At 38.6% G+C, this 17,291-nt stretch overlaps 1 protein-coding gene and 1 non-coding gene across 2 annotated transcripts in view; both read left to right on the plus strand.

Annotated features, from left to right (window-relative positions):
• Positions 1 to 17,291, plus strand: part of TOP1 (DNA topoisomerase I) — a 95,758-nt gene that overhangs the window by 26,693 nt on the left and 51,774 nt on the right. Inside the window, exon 3 of the mRNA XM_019972421.2 lies at positions 10,323 to 10,425. Coding sequence (XP_019827980.1) covers positions 10,323 to 10,425 — 103 coding nt within the window. The remainder of the gene's footprint in view (positions 1 to 10,322; positions 10,426 to 17,291) is intronic.
• Positions 11,418 to 11,524, plus strand: LOC139186693 (U6 spliceosomal RNA). Its single transcript, XR_011570365.1, has one exon. It is a non-coding gene; the product is annotated as a U6 spliceosomal RNA (small nuclear RNA).

Here is a 17,291-nt window from a genome sequence, read left to right on the forward strand (position 1 = left end):
ACTCACACTCACGTCCATCGAGTCAGTGATGCCATCCAGCCATCTCATCCTCTGTCGTCCCCTTCTCCTCCTGCCCCCAATCCCTCCCAGCATCAGAGTCTTTTCCAATAAGTCAACTCTTCGCATGAGGTGGCCAAAGTACTGGAGTTTCAGCTTTCGCATCATTCCTTCCAAAGAAATCCCAGGGCTGATCTCCTTCAGAATGGACTGGTTGGATCTCCTTGCAGTCCAAGGGACTCTCAAGAGTCTTCTCCAACACCACAGTTCAAAAGCATCAATTCTTCAGTGCTCAGCCTTCTTCACAGTCCAACTCTCACATCCATACATGACCACAGGAAAAACCATAGCCTTGACTAGACAAACCTTTGTTGGCAAAGTAATGTCTCTGCTTTTGAATATGCTGTCTAGGTTGGTCATAACTTTCCTTCCAAGGAGTAAGCGTTTTTTAATTTCATGGCTGCAGTCACCATCTATAGTGATTTTGGAGCCCAGAAAAATAAAGTCTGACACTGTTTCCACTGTTTCCCCATCTATTTCCCATGAAGTGGTGGGACCGGATGCCATGATCTTCGTTTTCTGAATGTTGAGCTTTAAGCCAACTTTTTCACTCTCCACTTTCACTTTCATCAAGAGGCTTTTTAGTTCCTCTTCACTTTCTGCCATAAGGGTGGTGTCATCTGCATATCTGAGGTTATTGAGATTTCTCCCAGCAATCTTGATTCCAGCTTGTGCTTCTTCCAGTCTAGCGTTTCTCATGAGTACTCTGCATATAAATTAAATCAACAGGGTGACAATATACAGCCTTGACGAACTCCTTTTCCTATTTGGAACCAGTCTGTTGTTCCATGTCCAGTTCTAACTGTTGCTTCCTGACCTGCATACAAATTTCTCAAGAGGCAGGTCAGGTGTTCTGGTATTCCCATCTCTTTCAGAATTTTCCACAGTTTCTTGTGATCCACACAGTCATAGGCTTTGGCATAGTCAATAAAGCAGAAATAGACGTTTTTCTGGAACTCTCTTGCCTTTTCAATGATCCAGCGGATGTTGACAATTTGATCTCTGGTTCCTCTGCCTTTTCTAAAACCAGCTTTAACATCAGGAAGTTCACGGTTCACATATTGCTGAAGCCTGGCTTGGAGAATTTTGAGCATTACTTTACTAGCGTGTGAGATGAGTGCAATTGTGCAGTAGTTTGAGCATTCTTTGGCGTTGCCTTTCTTTGGGATTGGAATGAAAACTGACCTTTTCCAGTCCTGTGGCCACTGCTGAGTTTTCCAAATTTGCTGGCATATTGAGTGCAGCACTTTAACAGCATCATCTTTCAGGATTTGGAATAGCTCAACTGGAATTCTATCACCTCCACTAGCTTTGTTTGTAGTGATGCTTCCTAAGGCCCACTTGACTTCACATTCCAGGATGTTTGGCTCTAGGTGAGTGATCACACCATCGTTCAAAGTGTATCTTCAGGCTACATTCCTAGATATGGCTTGCTGGGTCAAAAGATGTATGCGTGCATGCGAAGTCACTTCAGGCATGTCTGACTCTTTGTGATCCTATACAGGACTGTAGCCTGCCAGGCTCCTCTGTCCATGGGATTCTCCAGGCAAGAATACTGGAGTGGGTTGCCGTCTTCCTCCAGAGGATCTTTCCCACCCAGGGATTGAACCCACGCCTCTTATGTCTCCTGCACTGGGAGGCGGCTTCTTTACCACTGGCACCACCTGGGAAGCCCAGGGTCAAAAGTTAGTATGTATTAATAAGTTAGTTCTGCTGAGTGTTTCCAGATTCCCCCTCTATGGGGGTTATATGAACCATATGCACTTTTTCAGAGATGTTAAGAAGCAAAAATGTGTATTAGATTTGGTAAAATCAGTACTGCTCAGAGTTGCGAAAAGTGGAGATAATACATAAACGTACTACCTTGTGCACAGTGCACCCTTAGAAAGAGATAACTATTGGTCTTGTGTGAAGTGGGAATTTTTCTTATTATAAGAGTAGTGAGAAAATCAAACGAGACAGTTTGAGAACTCTAGCAGGTAGTAGTGCCCCTGTTCTCTTGTCTGCTTTTGGCTGTGTTGGGTTCCTATCTGGATTATCTTCCTGGATTGTAAACCCCTTGAGGGCAGAGTGTCTTGATGAGTCTAGAGGAGGATGCTTTGGATTTAAGAATACATTTAAAATGGTTGTAAACTGAATTAACGCTCAGAGTCTAATTCTGAATCTAGTAGTAGAAGGTTGTTGGTTTTTTGCTGTTTGATTTTGCACTTATCCATCAAGTCATTTTGTAGAGATCAGTTCAGTTCAATTCAGTCGCTCAGTCGTGTCTGACTCTTTGCAACCCCATGGACTGCAGCACGCCAGGCTTCCCTGTCCATCACCAACTCCCGGAGATGACTAAAACTCATGTCCATTGAGTCGGTGATGCCATCCAACCATCTCATCCTCTGTCATCCCCTTCTCCTCCCACCTTCAGTCTTTCCCAGCTTCAGGGTCTTTTCCAGTGAGTCAGTTCTTCACATCAGGTGGCCAAAGTATCGGAGTTTCAGCTTCAGCATCAATCCTTCCAGTGAATATTGAGGACTGATTTCCTGTAGGATGGATTGGTTGGATCTCCTTGCTGTCCAAGGGACTCTCAAGAGTCTCCTCCAACACCACAGTTCAAAAGCATCAATTCTTTGGTGCTCAGCTTTCTTTATAGTCCAGCTCTCACATCCATACATGACTACTGGAAGAACCATAGCTTTGACTAGACGGACCTTTGTTGGCAAAGCGATGTCTCTGCTTTTTCATTTACTTATTTTTCTTTTTTTTTATATTTCTTTTTTTTTTTACTTTACAATATTGTATTGGGTTTGCTTTTTAATATGCTCTCTAGGTTGGTCATAACTTTCCTTCCAAGGAGTAAGCAACTTTTAATTTCATGGCTGCAGTCACCATCTGCAGTCATTTTGGAGCCCCCCCCAAAAAAGTCTATCACTGTTTCCATTGTTTCCCCATCTATTTGCCATGAAGTGATGGGACCAGATGCCATGGTCTTAGTTTTCTGAATATTGAGTTTTAAGCCAACTTTTTCACTCTCCTCTTTCACTTTCATCAAGAGGCTCTTTAGTTCTTCTTCACTGTCTGCCATAAGTGTGGTGTCATCTGCATATCTGAGGTTATTGATATTTCTCCCAGCAATCTTGATTCCATTTGTGCTTCATCCAGCCCAGTATTTTGCATGATGTACTCTGCATATAAGTTAAATAAGCAGGGTGACAATATACAGCCTTGACATACTCCTTTCTCGATTTGGAAGGAGTCTGTTGTTCCATGTCCAGTTCTACCTGTTGCTTCTTGACCTGCATACAGATTTCTCAGGAGGCAGGTCAGGTGGTCTGGTATTCCCATCTGTTTAAGAATTTTCCACAGTTTGTTGTGATCCACACTGTCAAAGGCTTTGGCATAGTCAATAAAGCAGAAGTAGATGTTTTTTTTTTAAATTTTATTTTTAAACTTTACATAATTACGTAATTGTATTAGTTTTGCCAAATATCAAAATGATTTTTTCTGGAACACTCTTGCTTTTTCAATGATCCAATGGATGTTGGGAATTTGATCTCTGGTTCCTCTGCCTTTTCTGAATCCATCTTACACATCTGGAAGTTTGTAGTGATACCTAGCAACTGTTCTTGCAACTGGGGAAGACACAGATACTTAACCTCTTTTGTCATTTGGAAGTCTCTTTACCTCAGAACATTGTTGACCTTAGGAATGCCTTAGATAACTGTAACAAAAGATGTTGATTCCTGTTCTCTCGCTCTGTTCATTTACATATCTATCCTTTAAGTTAGAGTGAAAGGAATTAGTTGTTAATGTTTTCTTATTCTCAAGGATTTCGGTGGTCTTCCTCCTGTGTCTTCATCTTAAATATTTTGAATTCTAGGATTTGAAACATTTGTTATCAGGAGGGTGAATGAGGTTTTCTGATGATTTAATATGCAATGGCTTGTGCCTTTCATTTCTATTCTGTTAGTCAAAATCAAGACAAGTCTTGTTGCGTTTAGCAGGTGCATAAAGTGGCAAAATCCTTTCTACAAAACATTTTCAATAATATCTGTTCTTAGATGAACTCCAGTTAAGGGAAAGAGTATGTACTAAAAGGAATCTTTAAATCCATTAGTATGCTGTCTACAAATATTTTCGCCATGGGGGACGTACATCATTGTGCTCTTATTGGCTTCAGTTTTTACTTACTGGCTTCTCTACTGTCCATCATTTTTAAATATCCCACTGTTACCTTAAATACAATAGGACTTGAGTTAGTTTCATCATTTCTTCAGTCTTTTTGTTTTCCTCATTTTTGTTGTGCGCAGATTTCCTGTGTCGTCTTCTAAGGCACCTTGTTCTAGCCACCTTGACTTAGAGTCTTTGAATCTTCTTCAACCCTTCTGCATTTATTGATCACACATCCCATGAGTTCCTAGAACTGGATTCTACTTCCATTTTTTCAACATGCTTTTACATTTTTTTCTCAGTCTCTTTGCTATCACTTTTTTCTAGATTGCTTCAAAAACACTAGCTAGTTATTTTGCTCTTACTTTTACCTTCTACCCACACTGCCCTTCAATTAATCTTCCTTAAGTATGGCTTTCATTTAGTTCCTTTTCTGCTTGAAGTGGCTCCTTGTCATCCTGAGAGTAGGACACCCTGACTCTTGGGTAAATTTTATCAAGCTTTATCTCTTACTGCTCCTTAACACAAATCCTCTCTTGGACTAGGCTAGTCTTCTTGCCGTACCCTTATATAATAAGAAAAAAATAGGGGATTGGAAGGGACAAAGCTTACAAATAAGTGTTTAACTTTTTATTCTGAAGTTTCAAATCTATTTAAGTAGAGTAATAATAATGAACTCCCATGTGTCTTATCTGCCTCTTCAATAACTATTAATATCAAGCTCTTGCCAGTCTTGTTTTATCTATCCCCATATCTCCCCATTTTGCGGGGAGTGGGGTGACAATATTTTAAAGCTAATTGCAGACGTCATTCACCTGGAAGTACGTCCGTATGCATCTATGAAAGCTATCCGTCAGTTTACCTCGTGCAGATCTGCTCTGTGATGGAGTCCCTTTCTGTTGGTTATTTAGCTTGTTTACACACTTTTGTTGTTCAGGAGATCAACTCATTCCATTCTGCCCCCCTGTCATTTCTCCTCAGAAGGTCCAGCCTCCCCCGTAGAACTATACTACAGCTATTAGGATATGTAAAGTCATTGACATGTATTTTGGTACCCGTCACAGCACACACAGCACAGTTTGAACATACAGTAGACATGTGATGACTTTTAAATAGGGACACTTGGGGTTCAGATCTTTGACCTAGGTCTTACTTGCACTGGTGGAATTTTCAGCTACAACTTTTAAGTTTCTTACCAGACATTTTGGTTTTATGTTTTTAGATTAGCAATAGCTTTGAAAGAATTGGGGATTTGGCTTTAAAAATCAACTTTGAAGTTCTGCACACTTAAAACAATAGTGTTTTTTGCAGACTGGTTATCTAAAACCTACCTGGAATTATTTTCAATTTGTCTTTTACTTAGTTTTCTTTTTCTTTAAAGCTTTTTAGTGAGTTAATAATACTCCTTTTTCCTTGTGTACACCAGTATTTGTCAAAATAGTTTTAAAGCCTGGTAATTTTTTTAACTTCTATTTTTTATTATGAAAGTGACTCATCTTGGGGAAAAAATTGGGAAACAAAGGCAAAGCATACACACAAAAACTCAAGTTACTCATAAATTTATCACCCAGACTACTTTTAACAGTTGGTGTCTTCTAGTCTTTTTCAGACATGTTTATGTGTTTGTATACACAGAATAAAATTTTTTTAAATTATGTTGCTGCCATAGCCTTGGGCCGTAATAGCAGATGCTCATGTTCTGTTGTTTGTTAAATCTGGCCTGTAAACAGAGGGTTGTAGTGCTAGCGGCATGGTTTGTCAGGTATTATGATTTTAACTGTAAGTACTTGTTGAGGGCAGAAGAAATCAGGGTATTAATTATTATCAGGTAAACAGGGGCTAACAGCTTTGTATCAGATTGACAGCATTTTAAAATTTTGGACTTGAGATTTTCAGAAGTTGACGGGTTCTCTATGCTATGTGAAAGATTGGGTTCTGATACCACATGATTTTATTTCCCATCTCGGTGAGATGAGAATTTCTTATAGCTAGGGGAATGGTCATGCAAATTCTGTTTCTCTAGGGCCTGGCACAGAATAGATACTTAATGGGTTATGCCAAATGTGATTTATTTTTGCTTTGAGCAAGGAGTAGTGTGGAACACACGCATTGTCTGTACATTATTGTTAGTTGTCTGTTGTTATTAAACATGTTATCTCAAAATTTAGCACCTTAAATAACAAACATTTGTTTTCTCACACAGTTTGTGTGAACCAGGAATCCAGGAAGAGCTTAGCTGGGTGGTTTTAGCTCTGAGTCTGAGTTGGCAGTCATCTGAAGGCTTAACTGAGACTAGAGGACCCACTTCCAAGGTGGTTCATTCACATAACTAGTAGCAGGAAGTTTCACTTTCTCACCAGATAGGCCTCTCCATAGGGCTGCTCGAGTGTCCTAACAGTGTGGCAACTGTCTTCGCCCAGGGCAAGGAGAAAGATCCAATGCCTTTGATGGCCTGCCCACTGACATTTCCACTTTGTCCTGTTTTTAGGGCTGAGTCACTACATCTAGCCCATACTTAAGGAGAAGGAAATTAGGCCACAACTTGAAAGGAGGAGTATCAAAGAATCTGTTGGACATATTTTAAAACTACCACATGCGTTGAATACATAAACTTCCAATTGATTCACAGTCAATGTTAAGGTGACCTGACTCCAGTGAGCTGCATTTTTAATATGCCCTTGGGTTAATTCTGATACGCTAAAATTTGAGAGTTACTAACCTCAAAAAGTAGAAAGAGATACCATGTTCATGGATCAAAGGACACAATGTTTTGATGTCACATCTCTGCAAATTGTCCTATGGACACAAACTCCCAGATAGCTTTTATTTTTTTTCTTTAGGAAATCAAACAACTAAATCTAAAATTTATATGGAAATACAGAAGATAGAATAGCCAAAACAATTTTGAAAAGGTACAAAGTTAAAGTACTTAAATTAGCTGATCTCAAAATTACTATTGAAAAAAAGCTCTACTCTGAAGCTTTAGGAGTTAATATACTCTGTGTTGGGGTCTAGTAACAGATCTACAATTTTGTGGACACTTCATTTCCAGTGAAGAGGCCCAAGGCAGTTCAGTGGGGAAAAGGCAGTCTTTATTATTATTTTTTTAATTTTATTTTATTTTTAAACTTTACAATATTGTATTAGTTTTGCCAAACATCGAAATGAATCCGCCACAGGTATACCCGTGCTCCCCATCCTGAACCCTCCTCCCTCCTCCCTCCCCATACCCTCCCTCTGGGTCTTCCCAGTGTACCAGCCCCAAGCATCCAGTATCGTGCATCAAACCTGGACTGGCGACTCATTTCATACATGATATTATACATGTTTCAATGCCATTCTCCCAAATCTCCCCACCCTCTCCCTCTCCCACAGAGTCCATAAGACTGATCTATACATCAGTGTCTCTATTTCTGTCTCATACACAGGGTTATTGTTACCATCTTTCTAAATTCCATATATATGAGTTAGTATACTGTATTGGTGTTTTTCTTTCTGGCTTACTTCACTCTGTATAGTAGGCTCCAGTTTCATCCATCTCATTAGAACTGATTCAAATGTATTCTTTTTAATGGCTGAGTAATACTCCATTGTATATATGTACCACAGCTTTCTTATCCATTCATGTGCTGATGGGTATCTAGGTTGCTTCCATGTCCTGGCTATTATAAACAGTGCTGCAATGAACATTGGGGTACACGTGTCTCTTTCCCTTCTGGTTTCCTCAGTGTGTATGCCCAACAGTGGGATTACTGGATCATAAGGCAGTTCTATTTCCAGTTTTTTAAGGAATCTCCACACTGTTCTCCATAGTGGCTGTACTAGTTTGCATTCCCACCAACAGTGTAAGAGGGTTCCCTTTTCTCCACACCCTCTCCAGCATTTATTTCTTGTAGACTTTTGGATGGCAGCCATTCTGACTGGCGTGAAATGGTACCTCATAGTGGTTTTGATTTGCATTTCTCTGATAATGAGTGACGTTGAGCATCTTTTCATGTGTTTGTTAGCCATCTGTATGTCTTCTTTGGAGAAATGTCTATTTAGTTCTTTGGCCCATTTTTTGATTGGGTCATTTATTTTTCTGGAATTGAGCTGTAGGAGTTGCTTGTATATTTTTGAGATTAGTTGTTTGTCAGTTGCTTCATTTGCTATTACTTTCTCCCATTCTGAAGGCTGCCTTTTCACCTTGCTAATAGTTTCCTTTGTGGTGCAGAAGCTTTTCAGTTTAATTAGGTCCCATTTGTTTATTTTTGCTTTTATTTCCAATATTCTGGGAGGTGGGTCATAGAGGATCCTGCTGTGATGTATGTCGGAGAGTGTTTTGCCTATGTTCTCCTCTAGGAGTTTTATAGTTTCTGGTCTTACGTTGAGATCTTTAATCCATTTTGAGTTTATTTTTGTGTATGGTGTTAGAAAGTGTTCTAGAATGAAACTAGAACACTTGTAAAAGAATGAAAAAGGCAGTCTTTAAAAGAAAACAACAACAAAAAAAATGGTGCTGTACATATTATAGATTTTTAAAATGTTCCCTGCCTCTTACCTCTGTATAAAGCTCCTAGAAGAAAGAATATTCACAATACTCATGTCTAACCAAAAAATTGTAATGCATGATATATAAAGAACTTGTGGTGGTGGTCGTGTAGTTGATAAATTGTGTTCAACTCTTTTGCAACCCCACGGACTGTAGCCCACCAGGCACTTCTGTCCATGGTATTTCCCAGGCAAGAACTGGAGTGGATTGCCATTTCCTTTTCCAGGGGATTTTCCTGACCCAGGGATGAAACCCTCATCTCTTGCATTGCAGGGGGATTCTTTACCGCTGAGCCACCAGGGATTCAAATAAAGAACACAGTAATAAGGCAAACAAGTTTTTTTAAGTGGAGGAAAGACTTAAAGAGATACTTTACCAAAGAAGATACGAGTGGCCAATCTGCATATGAAAAGATGCCCATCATTTTAATCAGTAAACTGGATTAAAACCACAGTGAGATACCACTACATACCTGCTAGAATAGCTAAAAGTAGACTGATTTTATTAGATGTTGGTGAGAATTTGTAGCAGTTGGAACTCTAATCCATTGTTGGTGGGGCTGTATAATGGTATAATCACTTTGCAGTACAGTTTGGCAGTTTCCTGTAAAGTAAAACATACACTTACAGGTGACCCTGTAACTTTATCATTAAGTATATACCCAAGAGAAATTAAAACATGTCTACACAAGGACTTTTATATGAAAGTTCATAGCAGATTTATTCATAAAAAAGCCAGTGCCTGAAAATAGCTCAAATGTCCATCAGCAGATGAATGGATAAATAAATTGCAGTGTATCCCAACAATGGATTACCATTCCAGTAAAATCTAACCAACTACTGATATATCCAACATGGTTGAATGACAAAAATATGTTAAGGGAAAGAAATCAGACCCAAAAGAGAATATCCTATAGTTCCATTTATGTGAAACTAGAAATATAGACAAATCTAATCAATTGTGCTAGCGGATCAGTGGTTGCTTCAGGCTGGAGGTAAAAATTCAGATTGCGCTAGGAATGGGCACAAGGGAGACTTCCAGGGATGATGGAAATGTTCTAAATTTTGATTGTGGTAGGGATTATGTCTGTGCATATGTCTGCTGGACTTACTACTCTATCTTTGAAATGTATCTTACTATGTAGAAATCATACTTCATTAAAGTTGATTTAAAAACGCGTATCTCTTACGGTTTGCATTTTCCACAAGGTACATAGATAACCATCTGATCTTGAGAGGTGGTGTTCAGGATTTATCCTTTGAATCATTTATGGCTTAGTCTTCCTGGTACCAGGTCTAAGGAGAAGAACGCCAAACTGTTACCTTCTTTTACAGCAGAATTGGCTCCCCCTTCTCTTCCTGCTTATTTGTAACATATCTTGGTTTTAGAGGTAGGGTGATGGGATGCCTTGTCTGGGCTGGTTTGTCAAGTCTTTTTCTCCAGTGGAATATGCTATTACAGATAGCTACCATGCCATTTAAGTCCTGTCATTGTGCTTCTTGACCAGCTCATCAAGGTAGATGGGCAGGAGATAGCTCATGACTTCTCTTAACTGACTCATCTCTTATGGTTGCAGATTCTCATAAACACAAAGATAAGCATAAAGATCGAGAACACCGGCACAAAGAGCACAAGAAGGACAAGGAGAAAGACCGAGAAAAGTCCAAGCACAGCAACAGGTAAGGGTTGAACCGTCAGGTCCCTCATCATTCAGGTAGGCTTGGCTTACTTGGAATAGGCCTTAATTTGAACCACAGGTAAATACATGGATAGCAAATTCATCAGACTTTGATTCCAGAGTTGTTAAGAGGATGGCCTTGATAATTCAGGCTTTACTGGGGATGCCATTGTTCATTCAGATTAGAATGTCCAAAGCAAGTATGGTAAATTGTTACCACAGAATGGCATTTCATCAAGTGTCCAGAGAACTTGCCTTGATAAAAGGTGACTGGATTGGAAACCTGATAGATATAGATTGACATTTTTCTCCTTTCTGTACTTTAAAGGGTTTAAGTTTAAAAATTCTTAACTTAGGCTTCCATGGTCTATTAGTCCCTTAAATCATATACAAAAGGTTTGGTATATGAGATATTCCTGAAGAGAACATTCCTAGCTTTCATCAGTTTACCAGAGTGGTTCAGTTCTCACAAAAGCCAGTGACCACCAGTGTAAATGAAACTCAGAGGTGTTGCCCTCTGGGATCCAAGAGGGATCAGAAAGATGTTTTCTTGTTTGTTTTGCCTCCTTTTTTTGGTGTAGGTGGCAGGTGGTTAAGCCCAAAGACAGGGCATCTTTGGGTATAAGACTACTTATTGAAAATGAAGACTTAAACTTCCATTTTGAGTTAAAGGCAGTTGTTGAGGGAAAGCCATATGATATCCCCATAATGGCCTAAATTTTGTGGGAGGGAACTTAAAACGCAAGTGCCTTCAACCTAGAGTCTCTTAGAACTACTTCATTAGGTTGGCTTATTGTCTATAGACAAGATATTTTTAACATAAATATATACTCAAAAGTTTTTGTCCAGTGTGTACAAAAATCTACAAGTAAATAAAAATGAGACAGATAATTCAGCAGAAAAATTCATAAGAGGATGGAGCAAGCTCTTCACAAAAGAAGATATCCAAATGGCCAGTGAAAACACTAGGTGCTCAACAGTACTCATCGGGGAGTACTCGCTTTGGCAGCACATACACTAAAATTGGAATGATACAGAGAAGATTAGCATGGCCCCCGTACAAGGTTGACACGCAAATTTGTGAAGCGTTCCATATTTTTATGCCGTATCAACCCAAATATTAACTGATAGCATTTCTACTAAAATTTCAAAATATAAATAGGTTCACAAGAATACATGCTGTTGTAAAAACACAAGACCAGTTTAAGAATTTAAGATAGAATAAAATGTACCAATGTATCAAAATGAAAAAAAAATTCACCAGGAAAATACAACCTCAATTTAATACCTACACATTGTAGTAATAACTAATTATTAAAATAATGCTAATACCAAGACCTTCAAATGATGTGGAGCAATCCCATTTCTGATGGGACTATAAACTGTTGAATCATTTCGGGAAAACTACTTAGCTATGTCTTCTAAAATTACCTTATGTATATCCTGTAACTTAAGAATTCCATCCCCAAGTATATTCGCAACAGAAATGTGTGTATATGGGTATCAAAGGGCAGGTAAAAAGCTATTTAGAGCTGCATTGTTTTTAATAACCCCAAAGTAAAAATCTCCCAAATGCCCGAGAGTAGTAAAATGGATAAAGTGTGGTGTATTCGGGTACTATATATAAATAAATATGAAAGGAGTACACATAGGTGGATTCCACAAACCTGTGTTGCTTGAAGGAAACTAGTCAAAAAGATACATAATGTATGCTTCAATTTGTTTGAAATTCAGAAACAAAAATTAATCAAGACCTTTAGAATCCAGGATCATGGTGATCTTTGGTAAGGAGCGAAAGGTAGCAGTTGTAAAATGATGTGAGGGGAACTTCTGGTGTGGTATCAGTGGTATTTTTCTTGACTTTTCGTGGTAATCACATTGTAGCCTTATTTTGTGATAAGTCTTTGAACTCTGCATTCTGTATATATGCTACTTTTATTTTTAAAAATTATTAAAAATGGGGCTTATGGAAAAGGCACGATAAAGTGAATTCTGTCTTTTTGTAATCATTAAAAATTTTTAAATGAAAATTTTAAGGGAGGACGTCTTTATGAATCATTAAAATAAACAGATTAATTTTCTGTAGTGAGGCTGTTTCTTCAGGAATCATCTACCACTCCTGTGGTCTTTCCCCACAATTTTCGCATTTCTTATCACTTAATTATCTAGTTTCCATTAGTCCAGTAAATTTAGTCTTAGGTACTAATAGTTGAATTCAGTTCACATGCATGTTTTCTTCAGTTTGTAGTCACCTACCTTAAATATTAATATCTATGTAGATTTGAGAGCAAAGATTATTGCCGAGAATAAAGACGTTCATTTCATAATGATAAAAAAGGGGACTAATTAATCAAGAGGGCATAACAGTTTCAAAGCTTCCCTGGTGGCTCAGTGGTAAAGAATCTTCCTGCCAGTGCAAGAGAGGCAGGTTCAGTCCTTGAGTCAGGAAGATCCTTTGGAGTAGGAAATGGCAACCCACTCCATTATTATTGTCTGGAAAATTCCATGAACAGAGGAGCCTGGCGGACTAAAGTCCATGGGTTCGCAAAGAGTTGGCCACCACTGAACAGGAGCAAAGAGTATGAACAGTTACAAATGTTAATATAATCAGTTACAACTGATAACAGAGTCTCAAAATAGATGAAGTGAAAACTGTTAGAATTGCAAAGAGAAATAATATTTATACTTAGATTTTACTACCTCTTTCTCAATCGATGGGAGAATCATTAAGGATATGGAAGACTTTAAACATCATCAATGAACCTGATTTAATTGATATTTATAGAATATTACACTCAGCAGTAAAATACACGTGGAGCATTTGCCAAGATGCTCCATATTCTGGGCTGAGGCCTTTTTGAAACCAGCTTCCCCTGGCTTTCCACTTGCTGGCTACCTTTTTCATCTTCTCATTGCAGTTTGCAGAATGCTTCTCTAAGTCTGGCTGTCTTTCTTTGCTGCATCTCTTGAGATGCACCCTTCTCTCACCTTCCATTTCTACTCTCCCTTAACTGCTTTTCTGTTCTCAAACACAGAGTGTCTTCTGAATACCTCTAGGTTTTCAAATATGCTGTTACTGGTTCTGGAAGACTCTGTTTAGCCCTCCTAATAACATTCTTTTAGTTGCAGCTTAGAGTTCTTTTTTCAGGTATCTTTTCTGCCTGTTCCCCCCACCCCCCAACCCCCATATTAAAGTACCATTTTTTATGTCTTCTCTGGCACCTTGAGTATATCCCTCTCACAGCCATTACCAAATTCTGGTGGTGTTGTAATTGTCTCTCTGCTTTTCTCTGTGACCTATTGGACTCTTGATGGTCCCTGGGAACAACATTGGGTTCTGTTGTGTTCATGTATGTCCTCAAGGCTTAATACAGTACCTGGTGGACAGGTGATACTTAGTAGTATATATTTATTGAATCAGTGAGTGGTTGACCTATGGTTACACCAGTTACCATCGTCTCTCTCCTTTTCACATATTCTCAATATTCTGTAGCAGAGTTCCCTTTGGCCATCCCACATTTCAAACACCGTTTTTTGTGTGTGTTTCTGTCTCAAATACGTATGACATAAAGTTTGTCATTTGGGGGAAGTGGCATTCACTATATTGTACAACCATCCCTAGTATCCATCTTTAGAACTTCATCATTCCAGATAATCTCTGTACTTCTTAAATAATACCTCCTTATTTCCCCTTCCTCCTACCCTTTAGCAGCATCTATTTTCAGTCTCTCTGAATTTTTCCATTCTAGCTACCTCAGGTAAGTGGAGTCATAAAGTATTTGTCCTTTTTATGTCTGGCTTATTTTCCTTAGCATAATGTTTTCAAGGTTCATCCATTTTATTGAATATCAGAATTCCATTCTTATTTATAGTTGAATAATATTTGATTGCATGCCTACCACATTTTAAAAAAGTCTTTGATCTGTTGATGGATACTTGGATTGTTCCACCTTTTGTCTATTGTGAATAATGCTACCGTGCACCTGGGTGCACAAGTGTCTGCCTGAGTCCCTGCTTTCAATTCTTTTGGGTATATACTTAGCAGTAGAATTGCTGATCATGTCAAACAAGAATTTTTATCTTTCTTCCTATATTTATGATGTGCTAGTTGATGTGAAGGCCCAAAAATATATGAGATAGTCTTGACTATGAAGAACTTTATCATTTAAGGAAAATGCTTACACATGGATCAGATCAAAAAAAAGTAATTTTTATGTTACCTGAAATCTGTCCAAAAACAGACTTTAAAAAGATAAAAGTTCATATTTAAACCATAAGCTTTTAAAAATGGATGTCTTATTCTCTGACACATCTTACTTCACCAACCATAATTTGCCATTTGTGATGGAAGAAGAGAATTAGGTAGAGGTGGCATAAAAGGCTTTGGGACAGAAGTTTGATCCCTGTCCTGTTTTACCAAAATCTTTTTAAAATTTTTAGGATGTAATTGTTTTTAAAAGCTTTATTCATCTTATTTTTTTTAAGTTTTTATTTATGTTGGTACTGGGTCTTCTTTGCTGCGTGGGCTTTTTTCTCTGTTTGTGGTATGCAGGCTTCTCATTGCAGTGGCTTGTCGTTGCGGAGCACAGGCTTTAGGTGAGCGGGCTTCTGTAGTTGAGGGACGCACAGGCTTAGTTGCTCCGTGGCATGTGGGATCTTCCCGGATCAGGGATTGAACCTGTGTTTCCTGCTTTGGCAGGCAGATTCTGTACCACTGAGACACCAGGGAAACCCACGGGTGTAATTTTGACATCATTTTTCTTGAAGTCCACAATGGCTTTCTTATGTCTATCTAGAAGAAAGTCTCCTGGTTCTGGTCTCTCCACCTAAGTGTCTTGTGATGTTGACTAGTTTACTTAACCTTCCTCAACTGAACTTTCTTGTCTTCCTTTAAAAGCATACTTTTCCAAGATTATAGGATAGGCAAATTCAGGAGTTTTATTCTGTGCAGTTTTGTGCCTTTTAATATTTTCTTTATTTTCTAATCAGAATACTTGAAAAATAATAGCTTGTTTGCCAAAAGGCATTGAAAGAACCTGCCCCTAGGTTTTGTTTACACATGACTAAATCTAGCCCTGGGTCTCTAATTCACCTGTGAGTAAATTTCAGACAGTTTAACCAGATGATGTGTTGTAAGCAGACTTTTAAGTACTTCCTGTTTTGACCTCTGTTGACACACTGCCGCTTTGCAACAAAACAAGTGTATTGGTTATGGTCCAGTAAAATCCTGTACACCGTGTTCCTTTTTAAATGACTTTCTGATCTTTCTGGTAGTTTTGGGTTTCTTTTTCTTCTTCAGCACATTAAGGAATCCTTGAGGATTGTTTAATCACCTCTGAAGCCCAGAATAATTAAGATTTAGCATGTTCTGTTCCAAAATGCTTTATTTTAAAACTTTGCTCATCAACCCTGCCTACTTTTGTGGCCATCTATTATGAAGAAACAAGTTCTACAGTAATGTGTTTCTATATTTCTTCCTTCTCTGCTAGATCCTAGCATCAGTGATTTTTCATTAGGTTACACTTAGGACCCAAGTCCAGGAGGCCTCTTTCTCCTGCATAGTAATATTGTACTGCATTCTTGGAGTGTCAGAGAATTGGAAACAAGCCTTTCTGAGACAGATGGGATTTAGACCTACTTCTCAGGAGATCCCTTCTTATTCATGTACTTTCTCCTTTTATTATTCTCAGTTCTCATGGAGGTGCTCGCTCCATGGGGAAGTGGGGTGTTAAAGGTCATTCTATCTCATGTCTTTTGTGTGTGGACATGAGTCTGAGGCGACAGGCCCCAGGTCACACAGCAGTGTGGTCACAGAGTGAGGCTGAGAGACCAGGGCTTCTGAGTCCTAGTGAGACTTTAAAGGACCTGATGTAAGAAGCAAATCTCTCTCCCTAAGGAACGTTAGTTGTGTAGCTAAACTGTCTGTGTTTAAATACAAGCACCTCTTTCTCATGCATATGGTAGGCAACTTGGGTTTTACAATGCCAGATCATTTCAGATGCTGCCTATTTCTTTTTGGCCCCAAATCCCTAAACGTTTTGGCACTAGAAGTATTAACATCATTAAATTCTGACTCTGTGAAAACCCCATCTCTGAGTATCTGACTTATAGGAAATTTATACCAAAGTCAAATAAAAATAATTTCTTCTATTATTTGTCTCTGATACTGCTTTTTTCTGTTAGCATTGATATTTAGCACTTCCAGTCCTTTAAAGCAATATATAAATCCTCTCTAAAGAAACAAAAGGAATGCTCTGACTAGAGCTAAAGAATCACTGAGCTTGTAAGATTTCAGCCAGATACTTCTCTTGAAAGGTTGCATTCTTAGCATAAACTATCTTTAATACTAGACCTGTCATATATACATCATTAAAAGCAGTGGGGGGGGGGTTATTTTAGAAAATAAAGGACTATCACATGTGAAACATAAAATTTCTCCTGCCAACTTTTGACCTTGTGTATCTCTTGTCGTTTTTAAACCTGACCCTCAGAGTGGAGTGAAAAATTTGTGGAAATCCAGGGGAGATAGAAAAGCAATGCTGTGAAATATAGTAAGGGAAGTGCTTTTTCAGCCCTGTTGGTAGTACTAATTTATACAGTCAGTGTGAGAATAAGGATGCTTTTGATTTCTGCCTTCACTTCAGTTCCAGATCTTACCTGAATTAAAGTTGAAAGAACATAGATTTTTAGGGAAATGCACTGGAATTAAGCAACCTGGTTCTCAGATTTGGGAAATTTTTCTGAAAGTAATCACATTTAAAAAGATGTGTTTACCTCTTTTTTTGGAGGGGGTTGGGGGCAGCTATTGCTGAAGCCCTCCATTTACCTACACGTTCTCATAGCAGCCTGTCTCAGGGAAATGGACAG

This window comes from Bos indicus, chromosome 13, assembly GCF_029378745.1.
Source record: "Bos indicus isolate NIAB-ARS_2022 breed Sahiwal x Tharparkar chromosome 13, NIAB-ARS_B.indTharparkar_mat_pri_1.0, whole genome shotgun sequence".
NCBI lineage: Eukaryota > Metazoa > Chordata > Mammalia > Artiodactyla > Bovidae > Bos > Bos indicus.